This window comes from Ranitomeya variabilis, chromosome 2 (genome assembly GCF_051348905.1).
Source record: "Ranitomeya variabilis isolate aRanVar5 chromosome 2, aRanVar5.hap1, whole genome shotgun sequence".
Classification (NCBI taxonomy): Eukaryota; Metazoa; Chordata; class Amphibia; order Anura; family Dendrobatidae; genus Ranitomeya; species Ranitomeya variabilis.
Window position 1 is genome coordinate 1,072,070,477 of NC_135233.1, and position 13,463 is coordinate 1,072,083,939.

At 42.3% G+C, this 13,463-nt stretch overlaps 1 protein-coding gene across 1 annotated transcript in view; it reads left to right on the top strand.

Annotated features, from left to right (window-relative positions):
• Positions 1-13,463, top strand: part of LOC143808676 (cytochrome P450 2C5-like) — a 230,925-nt gene that overhangs the window by 197,269 nt on the left and 20,193 nt on the right. Inside the window, exon 9 of the mRNA XM_077291580.1 lies at positions 1,800-1,941. Within this exon, the coding sequence (XP_077147695.1) occupies positions 1,800-1,941 (142 nt within the window). The remainder of the gene's footprint in view (positions 1-1,799; positions 1,942-13,463) is intronic.

Sequence of the window (13,463 nt, forward strand, 5' to 3'; positions counted from 1 at the left end):
GTATCGGAATTCCAATACCGCAAGTATCGGCCGATACCCGATACTTGCGGTATCGGAATGCTCAACACTAATCATATGTGGTGTGACTCTCTTGTGCAGCAGTAACTGCATCTAAAAGTTTACGTTAATTGCTGATTAGTTCTGTGCATCAGCTTGGAGGAATTTTAGCCCATTCTTTCCCACAATGCAGCTTTAACTCTGTTATGTTGGAGGGTTTTCTTCCTCGAACTGCTTACTTCAGGTTCCTCCATAACATTTCTATAGAATTAAAGACAGGACTTTAACTTAGCTATTTCAAATCCTTAATTTTTTCTTCTTTAACTATTTTTGTAGAACAACTTGTGTGCTTTGAGTCAGGCTCTTGCTGCATGATCAATGCTCTCGTTACAAGAAATCTTTAAGGCAAGAAATCCCACTTATTAAACCTGACAGGGCACACCTGTGTTGTGAATTCCGTTCTTGGGCTCCCTCCTGTGGTCGTGAATGGTACTTTAGTGAGTTCTGTCCTTGGACACCCTCTGGTGGCTTTGAGTGGAACTGCTGATCTTTGAGGTTGGCTTGCTCAGCTGCCCTCACTTATTGTTCCTGCTGGCTTTCCTATTTAACTCTGCTATGATCGTTAGTTCATGCCAGCTGTCAATGTCTCAGTACTGGTTCAGATCTCTCTTGGATTTCTCAGATGACCTGTCTACTCCAGCAGAAGCTAAGTCCCTGCTAGTTCATTTGTTGTCCATTTGTTTTGAGTATATTTCTCAGTACATGTTATGTTTCTAGTCCAGCTTGCTATTATGATATTTCCTTGCTAGCTGGAAGCTCTGGGGGTGCAGAGTGCACCTCCACACCGTGAGTCGGTGTGGAGGTCTTTTTGCAAACTCTGCGTGGTTTTTTGTAGTTTTTTAATACTGACCGCACAGTTCCCTTTCCTATCTTTTGTCTATCTAGAGAAGAATTGGCCTCCTTTGCTAAAATCTGATTTCATTCCTGTGTTTGTCACTTTCCTCTCAACTCACAGTCAATATTTGTGGGGGGCTATCTTTCCTTTGGGGAATTTCTCTGAGGCAAGGTAGGCTTCTATTTCTATCTTCAGGGGTAGTTAGCTCTTAGGCTGTGAAGAGGCGTCTAGGGAGAGTTAGGAACGCTCCACGGTTATTTCTAGTGTTTGTGATAGGATTAGGGTTTGCGGTCAGTAGAGTTACCACCTCCTCAGAGCTTGTCTCTGATTTCCGTTTTAACTATCAGGTCATTCCGGGTGCTCCTAACCACCAGGTCTATAACAGTGCTCCTAACCACCAGGTCCATAACACACCTGTGAATTGAAAACCATTCCCGGTGACTACCTCTTGAAGCTCATCAAGAGAATGCCAAGAGTGTGCAAAGCAGTCATCAAAGCAAAAGGTGGCTACTTTGAAGAACCTAGAATATAAGACATAATTTCAGTTGTTTCACACTTTTTTGTTAAGTATATAATTCCACATGTGTTAATTCATAGTGTTGATGCCTTCAGTGTGAATGTACAATTTTCATAGTCATGAAAATACAGAAAAATCTTTAAATGAAAAGGTGTGTCCAAACTTTTGGTCTGTACTGTAACTTCAAATTTTCTGCATATCCTAAAGATACACATACAGTACATGTACTCAGTAGGATTCACGATGGAGACTGATGAAAATAATAGGATTTTGCAGGACCCTAACTGTAGGCCTATATGGATTCAGATATTTTTGATGGTTACCTTATCCAAAAGGTTACATATTTTTGGATTGAATTTCACCAAGAGAATCATTCTTAATTTTTTGCAGGGAACTCACGTAATGCCGTCACTGACATCTGTCCTACGAGATGACAAGCACTTCAAGAAACCTGACGAGTTTTACCCGCAACATTTTCTGGACTCCGATGGAAACTTTGTCAAAAACGAGGCCTTTATACCATTTTCTGCTGGTAAGTAACATCAAAGTAAAAATGGTGGATAATTCAACCACCTCAGAGGCTTTCTGCCACCAGACTCCCTGATAGACTAATACTATTATGTTACTCACAAGCTACTAAGATATCCCGCCAATAATTTAGAAGGATGGAGATCCTAAGAATACCAGTAAAAAAAACTAAAAAGATTTGTCTATTAGTGATGGGCAAGCACTAAAATGCTCGGATGCTCATTGCTTGGGTTGAGCAAATTGTAACGCTTGGGTTTTTGACCCGAGCAACGAGCCCAATGTAAGTCTATGGGAAAACCGAGCATTTTTGTGGTGGCCTCCCCGGAAGTGTCTATAAATCGATGGAAACAGTGCCCAAATGACATAGGGAAGACTCCTGGAAGCATTTCTGACTCCCAGATCACAGCTATAAACAATGTTGTCAGAGTCTTACGCCATTTTTACAGGTGCACAATAAAACATACAAAAATGAAACCAAAATGGATTTTCCTGCGAAATATGTTAAGGAACATCCTTTCCAGGGTAAAGATTTGTATGTAAAGCAAAAGAAATAACCCAAAACAAAAATGTTCCTCTATCACTTGGGCTTTGTTCACATGTAGCGTTTTTCATGCATTTTTCAACTTTACCATTGCTTTCAACCAAGACAAATGCATTCACTGGGAAATATACTTTTAGCATTTTACCACCTTATCTGGCCATATGGTGTGTGACACATCATCAGACACATCATGTTTCATTTATGAAGGAGGGACTCTGAAAGTCACAAAGTCTATTTTTATAGGGCCATCAGATGGCCTTTACTATTTTTAAAGGGCTAGCAGTCGGCCCTCACTATTCTTAGAGCCATCAGCCGGCTATGCTTTGTTGTTCCCATTATTAAACAGTGGGTCTCGTAAACTGTTATTGCATATGTAGTGAGTGGCAGGGCTGCCAAAAATTTGTATGCACCTCAATAACCCATTGAACAGACATCCTGGATGGCCACATGCAACCGAAGTTCTCAGTATTCATTTGGTACTCCCATACTGTTTGATTATGCATTGAATGCAAGGCTTGCCCTGCCCCAAAGTTACACGCACCCAATAAGCTTTTGAACCCACGTACTGGATGGCCACTTTAAACCAAACTTCACATTATTCATTTGGTACTCCCATAATGTTTGCCCATGAAGTGAATGCAAGGCCTACTCAAAATTTGGACACATCCCAACAACCCATTGAACAGACGTCCGGGATGGCCACATTAAACCAAACTTCCCACTATTACGATTTTTTTAAGTCACAAAAAGTTTCCCCATATGGGCCAGGCATGGTATGTGTGTGAGCTTGCCTCACCTCAGAGCCGCCACCAGGTTCCAGCTATTGTCACACACGAACATGCCTGGCTGTAGGTTCAGCAGTGTCAGCCACAGATCTGCCTGCTCATTCAGAGCTGTCCACAACTCTTCAGAATTTTGTGGTCTGTCACCTTAGCAAATTACCTTCAGTACCGCCTGTTGACGCATGGCTGAGGCAGTGTTGCAGTGCATCCTGCTTGTGACTGATGTGATGATTTCGGACATGGATGCTGAAAAGCAGGAGGAGGAGGTGTAGGAGCTGTAGACTGTGGGGGCAACCCTGACTGGAGTAGGGCCCGCAATCCTCGGCATCGGGAGGACATGTTCCATCCCAAGGTCAGACTGGGTCCCGGCTTCCACTATGTTAGCCCAGTGTGTCGTCAGCCAGATGTAGCATCCCTGCCCACAATAACTTGTCCACGTGTCTGTGGTTAGGTGTACTTTCCTAGTAACAGCATTGTTGAGGGCACAGCTAATGTTGTCGGACACATGCTTGTATAATGTGGGGACGGCACACCGGGAGAAATAGTGGCAGCTGGGGATTGAGTACATTGGGATGGCCGCCACCATCAGGTTGCAGAAAACTTCCATCTCCACAAGCTTAAAAGGCAACATTTCTAGCAGGTGCAGACGAGAATTGTGTGAATTTAATAGTGTGGCCTGTGGGGCTTTGGCTGCATATTTCCACTTGCGTTCCAAGGACTGGGCTATGGACAACTGAACGCTATGCTGGGATAAGAACATGGACATGCTTGCTGATGATGCTAGTTTAGTGTGTGCAATGACAGATGCAGGGTATCTTCACAGCCACCATGGACAGGGGATTGGCTTGCATGCACAACAGTGGAAGAAGCACTGGTGTCACCCACAGACACTGTTGGTGGACATTGTAGTTCGACCCACAAAGTTGGGTGCTTTGCTGCCATATGCCTGATCATGCTGGTGGTGGTCAGGCTGGTATTTTTGATACTTCTGCTGTTGCGGGCCAGGCAGGTGGTGCAAATGGCCTGTTTGGGGTCACTGGCAGTGTCTTTGAAAAACAACCAGACTCGGGAAGACCTAACACTTGTACTGGTAACTTCCGTCGTGCTAGCATTACGGGGAACGGTTGCCTGTCCTCTGTCTGCGGCCAACACAATGCTTCTTTCTGCCTCTTGGGGTGCTATGTCTCCCTCCACCTGTGTGCTTCTATCCCCGCTCTGCATGTCCTCCTGTCAGTTTGGGTCAGTTACTATATCATCAATCACCTCATTTTCCACTTCCACACCTTGTTCCTCCTCCTGACTTTTTGGCAATCGTGTCTCATCATCGTCCGCCTCTTGTGACACGTTCCCACCTTCACCTTTGTGTGAACGTGGCTGCTCAAATATTTGGGCATCGCTACAGGCGATCTCCTCTTGCCCCGCTTCAACTGCACCGTGAGAGAGACCCAAATCTCTAAATGGAAATGTAAACAGCTCTTCGGAGTGTCCAAGTGTGGGATCACTTGTCTCACGGCACTCGGTATTGTGGGAGAAAGGAGGATCAGGGCGAGGAATATGCTGCCCACACTCATGGCTACTCAGACTCCAACTGTGTGGAAGACAGGGTGGTGGTGGTGGCAAAGTAACTGGAAGCATTATCTGCTATCCAACCAACAACCTTTTGACACTGCTCTGGGTTCGATAGTGGTGTGCTGCTGCGCTCCCCTAGTAAATGTGACAGGGAGGTTGAGCAAGACGATGTGGGTGTTTATTGTGGGCCAATTTCCACTTGCCCACATCCTCGGCCTCGCCCTCCGTATGCACCATCATCATCATGTCCACTTCCCCGTCCCTTTGCACGCACCTTTCCCATTTTAAATACACTGAAATATTTTGCACGTTCAATACAAATGCCTGACTTTAGAGCAAACTTATGTGATTAGTGTGCGTGAAAACCACAGTTTAAGATATCTGGCTTGTAGGTAACACCTTTTTTGTTAAGCAAACAGGTGTCAATAAATAGACTAAGACACACCAAAAAAAGGTCAATTGAACCCCCCAAATGCCCCAATTTTTTGCTCACAGATAGTTGATGCGTATAACGTAGATACCAGACTTGGAATTATCTGGCCTGTATTTTTTTAATACAACAAAAGTGTAAATAACTAGGCTAACACACAGCAAAAAAAGGTCAATGGAGCCCAAAAAATGCCCCAATTTTTTCCCCACGTATAGGTAGTGCGCGTGATGGAGATACAAGACTTGAAATAATCTGGCCTTTATTTTTTTAAAACAGCAAAAGAGTGTGAATAGCTAGGCTAAGGCCAGGTTCATATTGCGTTAGTGCAGTCCGTTCAACGCATGCGTTAAACAGACTGTGCACCGCAAGTGCCTATTAAAGATCGCGTTATGCGATCGCGTTAGCGCAGATGCTCCATCTGCGCTAGCGGTGACGGACCCCGAGCGCTGCACACCACATCTGAGGGTCCGTCACAGAATGATGGCACATCGCTAACGCATGCCGATTATGACGTGTTAGCGATGTGCTACATAATGGCAGTCAATGGGTACGCTAATGCATCTGTTACATAGCGTTAGTGCCGCTATGTAACGGATGCCGTCAGCACATTGCCATTAACCCAATATGAACCTGGCCTAAAACACGCAATAAAAGGTCAAGTGAACTAAAAAAATGCCCCAATTTTTTCCCTACAGATAGATGATGCGTGTGATGTAGATAACAGACTTGGAATTATCTGGCCAGTATTTTTTTTTAAAACAGCAAAAGAGTGTGAATAACTAGGCTAAGACACAGCAAAAACAGTTCAATGGAGCCCCCAAAAATGCCCCAATTTGTTCCCCACAGATAGGTGATGCGTGTGACGGACATACCAGACTTGAAATTATCTGACATGTATTTTTTGTTTACAGCAGAATTGTGTCACTGTCAATAAGTTGGCTTACAAATTAAATAGAGGGCTCAAATGGCACTATTTTGAGCACAATGTTATTTGATGCCTGTGACGCAGATACCCAACTTTAAAATATCTGGCCTGTTTTTTTTTTTTCTGGGCAGAAAAATAGTGTCAATAACCAGCCTGACACACAACAAAAAAATTCAATGGAGGCCTGAAGTGACACAATGTTTAGCACAATGACAGGCGATCCGTGTGGCAGACAAAACACAGTGTAAAATATCTGCCCTGTAGGTAAATATTTTTTTTAAGCGAGAAGGTGTCAAGAACTTGTATAAGACACTGCAAAAAAATTTTTACACTACTGGTTGTATTCAAAAGTGCCAATAAGCAAAAGGAAAAAAATGTGTGCTCTGGATTGCTTTTAAATACAAAAATCAGGATTAAGATGCAAAAACAAATTATTCCTGGCCACTTATATCTTGGACTAGGTATATAGTCAATATCTGTAATAGGCAGCAGCAAGTAATGGAATGGCCACTCTTCCTGTATGCAATGAAGTATGAAGTATGCCACATACAATGCCTTCCTGCCTAGCACTGATATCTATATACCCTCATACACTGCCTGCCTACCTAGCACTGATATATACAGTACATACCCTGTAATTAGTCCTTAGAACGACTGTTGGTTTAACTGGATATGTGGATTGAGCAATGGTATACCAACACTAACTAATAAAATGACAAATCATTGGACGTGGTATATCTCGATTTTTCCAAAGCGTTTGATACCGTACCGCACAAGAGGTTGGTACATAAAATGAGAATGCTTGGTCTGGGGGAAAATGTGTGTAAATGGGTTAGTAACTGGCTTAGTGATAGAAAGCAGAGGGTGGTTATAAATGGTATAGTCTCTAACTGGGTCGCTGTGACCAGTGGGGTACCGCAGGGGTCGGTATTGGGACCTGTTCTCTTCAACATATTCATTAATGATCTGGTAGAAGGTTTACACAGTAAAATATTGATATTTGCAGATGATACAAAACTATGTAAAGCAGTTAATACAAGAGAAGATAGTATTCTGCTACAGATGGATCTGGATAAGTTGGAAACTTGGGCTGAAAGGTGGCAGATGAGGTTTAACAATGATAAATGTAAGGTTATACACATGGGAAGAAGGAATCAATATCACCATTACACACTGAACGGGAAACCACTGGGTAAATCTGACAGGGAGAAGGACTTGGGGATCCTAGTTAATGATAAACTTACCTGGAGCAGCCAGTGCCAGGCAGCAGCTGCCAAGGCAAACAGGATCATGGGGTGCATTAAAAGAGGTCTGGATACACATGATGAGAGCATTATACTGCCCCTGTACAAATCCCTGGTTAGACCGCACATGGGGTACTGTGTCCAGTTTTGGGCACCGGTGCTCTGGAAGGATATAATGGAACTAGAGAGAGTACAAAGGAGGGCAACAAAATTAATAAAGGGGATGGGAGAACTACAATACCCAGATAGATTAGCGAAATTAGGATTATTTAGTCTAGAAAAAAGACGACTGAGGGGCGATCTAATAACCATGTATAAGTATATAAGGGGACAATACAAATATCTCGCTGAGGATCTGTTTATAACAAGGAATGTGACTCTCACAAGGGGGCATTCTTTGCGTCTGGAGGAGAGAAGGTTTTTCCACCAACATAGAAGAGGATTCTTTACTGTTAGGGCAGTGAGAATCTGGAATTGCTTGCCTGAGGAGGTGGTGATGGCAAACTCAGTCGAGGGGTTCAAGAGAGGCCTGGATGTCTTCCTGGAGCAGAACAATATTGTATCATACAATTATTAGTTTCTGTAGAAGGATGTAGATCTGGGGATTTATTATGATGGAATATAGGCTGAACTGGATGGACAAATGTCTTTTTTCGGCCTTACTAACTATGTTACTATGTTACTATGTTACTAAATCTCTCCCTTTCTCAGCAGAAACTCTCCCTATACTGCCTGAGTCTGGAGCTGACTGTGCCAAGCAGGGAGGAGCCAGGTCGGCTATAGACCCGATGACACTGTGCGGCCAGCCAATCACTGTAATGCCACAACCAACATGGCTGCAGCATTGCAGTGTGTGGTAGACAATCCCTGCATGTTGATTGGCACTCTAAAGAGTGATAAAACATACAGGGCAGTGACCCAAACCTCCGCCGAACAATCCCGGAAATGCTCAGTGCTCGCCAAGTATCGTGAACTCACGAGATGCTCGGGCGAGCATCGAGCATTACCGAACATGCTCGCTTGACAATATTGTCTATCTAATTGAATAAATTGAAATACTACATCCAATAGAAAAAGACATAGGATCAACATATAATAATTAAAAAATGGTATAATGTTTACTAAAAAATTACCAAAATACTGTATATATTTTTACATATGAGTATGGAGATGTTTGGCAACAGACAGCCATGTATCAGTAAAGATGGAAGAAGATCAATAGTGGGATCAAGATAAATTCCTCATAAGAGAAGCAAAAAAAATATATATATATATTATAAAATAATAAAATTATATATATTTTTATATATATTATAAAAATATATATAATTAGGACAACATTTTGAAAACTGTAAAAATGACAAATGGATAACTGACAGATGTGAGTTTGAAATTAGAATGTCAAAGGATATAAATCTATAATAGACAACTACACTGCAAATATGTAAAAGGGTAACCACAAAACAGCATTAGTATGCTAAACTAACCCTATGCCTTTATAAGTACATCTAATAAAAAACAACATGTCACAAATGGAATATATAAAGTGATATTATCATTATGATAGAAAACTGATGCCTTAGGACATGATGGGATAGTGGAAACACAAGGGAGGGGGCGCACAAGCACCGTGACGTGCGTTTCACCACACTGGGCTTTGTCAGGAGGCCTACACATGTCCTTTCAGTAAACTCTGTAAAAACATTACCAAAAAATGTATAAAAAAATGCTTTTTTTATCATGCCGGCAAAAAGGAGAAATAAAATGCAATCAAAAAGTCGAATGTAGATAAAAACTATATTGCTAAAAACATCAAAACATCATCTTGTCCCCCCAAAAATAAGCCTCTATACAGCTTCATCAGCAGAGAAATATAAAAGTTACAGCTTTCAGAATATAGAGATGTAAAAACAATTCTTTTATCCATAAAGTAGCTTTTATTGTGTAAAAGCTGCAAAACATAAAAAAAGATATAAATGTGATATTGCTGTAATCGTACTGACCTGAAGAGTAAAACTGTCTTATTACTTTTACTATATAGTGAACAGCATAAAAAAAGAAAAAAAAATCTTTAATTGCTGGTTTTGTTCATTCTTTCTCACAAAAATGGGAATAGAAAGTGATCAAAACATGTGATGTGCTCAAAAATGGTAGCAATAAAAATGTCAACTCGCCCCACAAAAAGCAAGCAATCACATGAATCTGCCGGCCGATAATATGTATAGGAAAATTATAGCTGTCATAATATGGCAATGGAAAAACTTATTTTTGCAAAAAAAGTGTCCTTTAATGTGTGACACAAAGCCATCTTATCATATACAGTACTGTGAAGAGCAAAAAGGTAACAATGTATTGAACTTTTGACTTCCAAGATTCATCTCAAAATTCACTACCGCTTTGATCATGAGACTACCATCATTTTATAGACAATCATCTTGGATATTTCATACATAAATTTGACTTGCACCTATTTAGCATATGATTAGTTATGCAGATTCTTGTCATGACACTGCATTGTTACTGTTTTGCTCCTAGTGGTGGAAAAATCTTTTTCTTCCTTAATACTGCAATATACAACCTGTTCTCACATTACCAAATAGCTCAATGTGTTATTAGGTTGATTCCCAAGTGAAATGTCATTGGTTTAAATCGAGGAGCAGCCATGAAGATGATTTCCCAAGAAAAGAGAAACAGTATCATCCAGCTCGTCGATAGTGGTCTATTGGCCAAGAAAATTGCCAAACTGCATCATGTGAGTGCCATGAGAGTTGGAAGACTAAAAAATGAAGTCTGTCCATCCATTGGCCAAAAGGTGAACATCCAGGCAAAATAAGGGAGTCAACAAGTCAGCTCATCCCAAGGTCTATTAGTTTTGGCACGACAAACACGACAGTGGAGGGGGCTCAAATGCTTCAGAATAATGAGATCATAGTCGTCGATGCAAGCACCATGCAACACACATTACACAAGTCTGGAATGATGGCATGAAATAAGGTGAGGAAGCCACAACTTCAATATTGTCATATGAAGTGTCTCTTCAAGTTTGCAAACAACTACGAAAAGTGGACAATTAAAGAATTGAAACGGGTGATTTGGAGTGATGACATCAAAGTCAATAGAGTAGACTATGATAGGTGCAAATAGGTCTGAAAGAAAAAAGGGACAAAGGGGCTAATGAATTGAGAAATTTAAGGAAATGTCAAGTTCGGTGGAGGAAGCCTGATGATATGTGGTTGTTTCACAGCCAAAAGCATTGGATACTTGACCAGGATCAATGGTGGTCTCAGTGTTGAACTATATGTGAGTATCCTACAAGATGAGTTACTTCGGACACTCCAGTACAATGGATATGAAAAGGATGACATAATGTTCCAACAGGACAACATGAAGCATACATCGAGATTGGTGAAGAAATGGTTCAATGACGATAAATTAGAGGTGCTGGAGGGGCCCCCACAGTCCCCAGACCTCAACCCAATCAAACCCTTGTGGGTAGAATTGAAGAAACAACTGTACACATATCCAAGTGAGTCGACCAGTATGCACCAACTTTGGGAACATGTAGAAGAGATATGAGATCAATTTTCGGTCGACACATGATTGAATCTGATTGAGAGCAGGCCCAGAAGGAATCAGGTAGTTTTGAAATTCAAACATGAATTTACAAAACACTAACAAAATGTAAAAAAATTTTTTTTAGATCTTTAGGAGCAAAATAGTAAAAATGCAGCGACATGACCAGAATCTGCATAACTAATCACATGCTACGTAGTTGCCCATCAAATTTTAAGTATGAGATATCCAAGATGATAGTCTATGAAATGAAGGCAGTCTTAACTTCAAAGCAGAAGTGGATAATGAGATATGGAGCCTGAAAGTCAAAAGTTCAAATCATATTTACCCTTTTGATCATCACTGTAAACGGCACAGGAAACGGTGTACAAAAATAAATAAAAGCAATTCTGGCTTATGATCCAATGGTGTACGCCTTTTTAAGTTTGCATAAAAGTGCAGTCAGCCACAGTTTTCTGCACTTCTGAAAAGAAGGGCTCCGCTGAACAGAGGCCAGATGGAGTCCTGTCATGATTCCCAATGGCAGGGAAACATCAGAACACAAAAATAACGGACGAGCTCTGGGTGATGGAATCTCGAGCTGACCGTGAGCTAAATCTACCACACAACTAATAGTAGCCAGGGAGCATACCTACGACTTCCTAAATGCCACGCGCCAGCCGGAGGACTAACTACGCCTGGTAGAGGAAGGAACAGACCTGGCTTACCTCTAGGGAAATACCCCAAAAGATGATAGCAGCCCCCCACATGTAATAACGGTGAGTTAAGAGGAAAAGACATACACAGTATGAAAGTAGATTTAGCAAAGAGAGGTCCACTTACTAGATAGCAGAAGGATACAAAAGAGGACTTCACGGTCAACTGAAAACCCTTTCAAAAACCATCCTGAAATTACTTTAAGACTCCTGTGTCAACTCATGACACAGGAGTGGCAATTTCAGCCCGCAAGAGCTTCCAGCTACAGAGAATAACAAAAACTGCAAACTGGACAAAAGATACAAAACAAAAGGACAAAGTCCACTTAGCTGATCAGCAGACTAGTAGCAGGAACATGCAACCGAAGGCTCTGGTTACAATGATGACCGGCAAGGAAATGACTGGAGAGCAAGGCTAAATAGGAAACTCCCAAACACTGATGGGAGCAGGTGAACTGAGACAGGGGAGCCCAAAAAGCGGATTCACAACAGTACCCCCCCCTTAAGGAGGGGGCACCGAACCCTCACAAGAACCGCCGCCAGGGTGATCTGGATGAGCCCTATGAAAGGCACGAACCAAATCCGAGGCATGAACATCAGAGGCAGTTACCCAAGAATTATCTTCCTGACCATAGCCCTTCCATTTAACCAGATATTGAAGTCTCCGTCTGGAAATACGGGAATCCAAGATCTTCTCTACAACGTACTCCAATTCACCCTCCACCAGCACAGGAGCAGGAGGTTCAGTAGAAGGAACCACCGGTACCTCATATCTCCGCAACAACAACCGATGGAATACATTATGGATAGCGAAAGATGCCGGGAGGTCCAAACGAAAGGACACAGGGTTAAGTATCTCCAAAATCCTATAAGGACCGATGAACCGAGGCTTAAACTTAGGAGAAGAAACCCTCATAGGGACAAAACGGGAAGACAACCACACCAAGTCCCCAACACGAAGGCGAGGACCAACACGACGACGGCGGTTAGCAAACTGCTGAGTCCTCTCCTGGGACAACTTCAAATTGTCCACCACTTGTCCCCAAATCTGATGCAACCGATCCACCACCGCATCCACTCCAGGACAATCCGAAGATTCCACCTGACCAGATGAAAAACGAGGATGAAACCCTGAATTGCAAAAGAAAGGAGAAACCAAAGTGGCAGAACTAGCCCGATTATTAAGAGCAAATTCTGCCAACGGCAAAAAGGCAACCCAGTCATCCTGATCAGCAGACACAAAACACCTCAAATAAGTCTCCAAGGTTTGATTAGTTCGCTCCGTCTGGCCATTAGTCTGAGGATGGAATGCAGACGAAAAAGACAAATCAATGCCCAACCTGGCACAGAATGCCCGCCAAAATCTAGACACGAACTGGGTTCCCCTGTCAGAAACGATGTTTTCCGGAATACCATGCAAGCGAACCACATTTTGAAAAAATAGAGGGACCAACTCAGATGAGGAAGGCAACTTAGGCAATGGTACCAAATGAACCATTTTAGAAAAACGGTCACACACCACCCAGATGACAGACATCTTCTGAGAAACAGGGAGATCAGAAATAAAGTCCATAGAGATGTGCGTCCAAGGCCTCTTCGGAACAGGCAAGGTCAACAATAACCCACTAGCCCTAGAACAACAAGGCTTGGCCCGAGCACACACATCACAAGACTGCACAAAAACACGCACATCCCGAGACAGGGAAGGCCACCAGAAGGATCTAGCCACCAAATCTCTGGTACCAAAAATTCCAGGATGACCTGCCA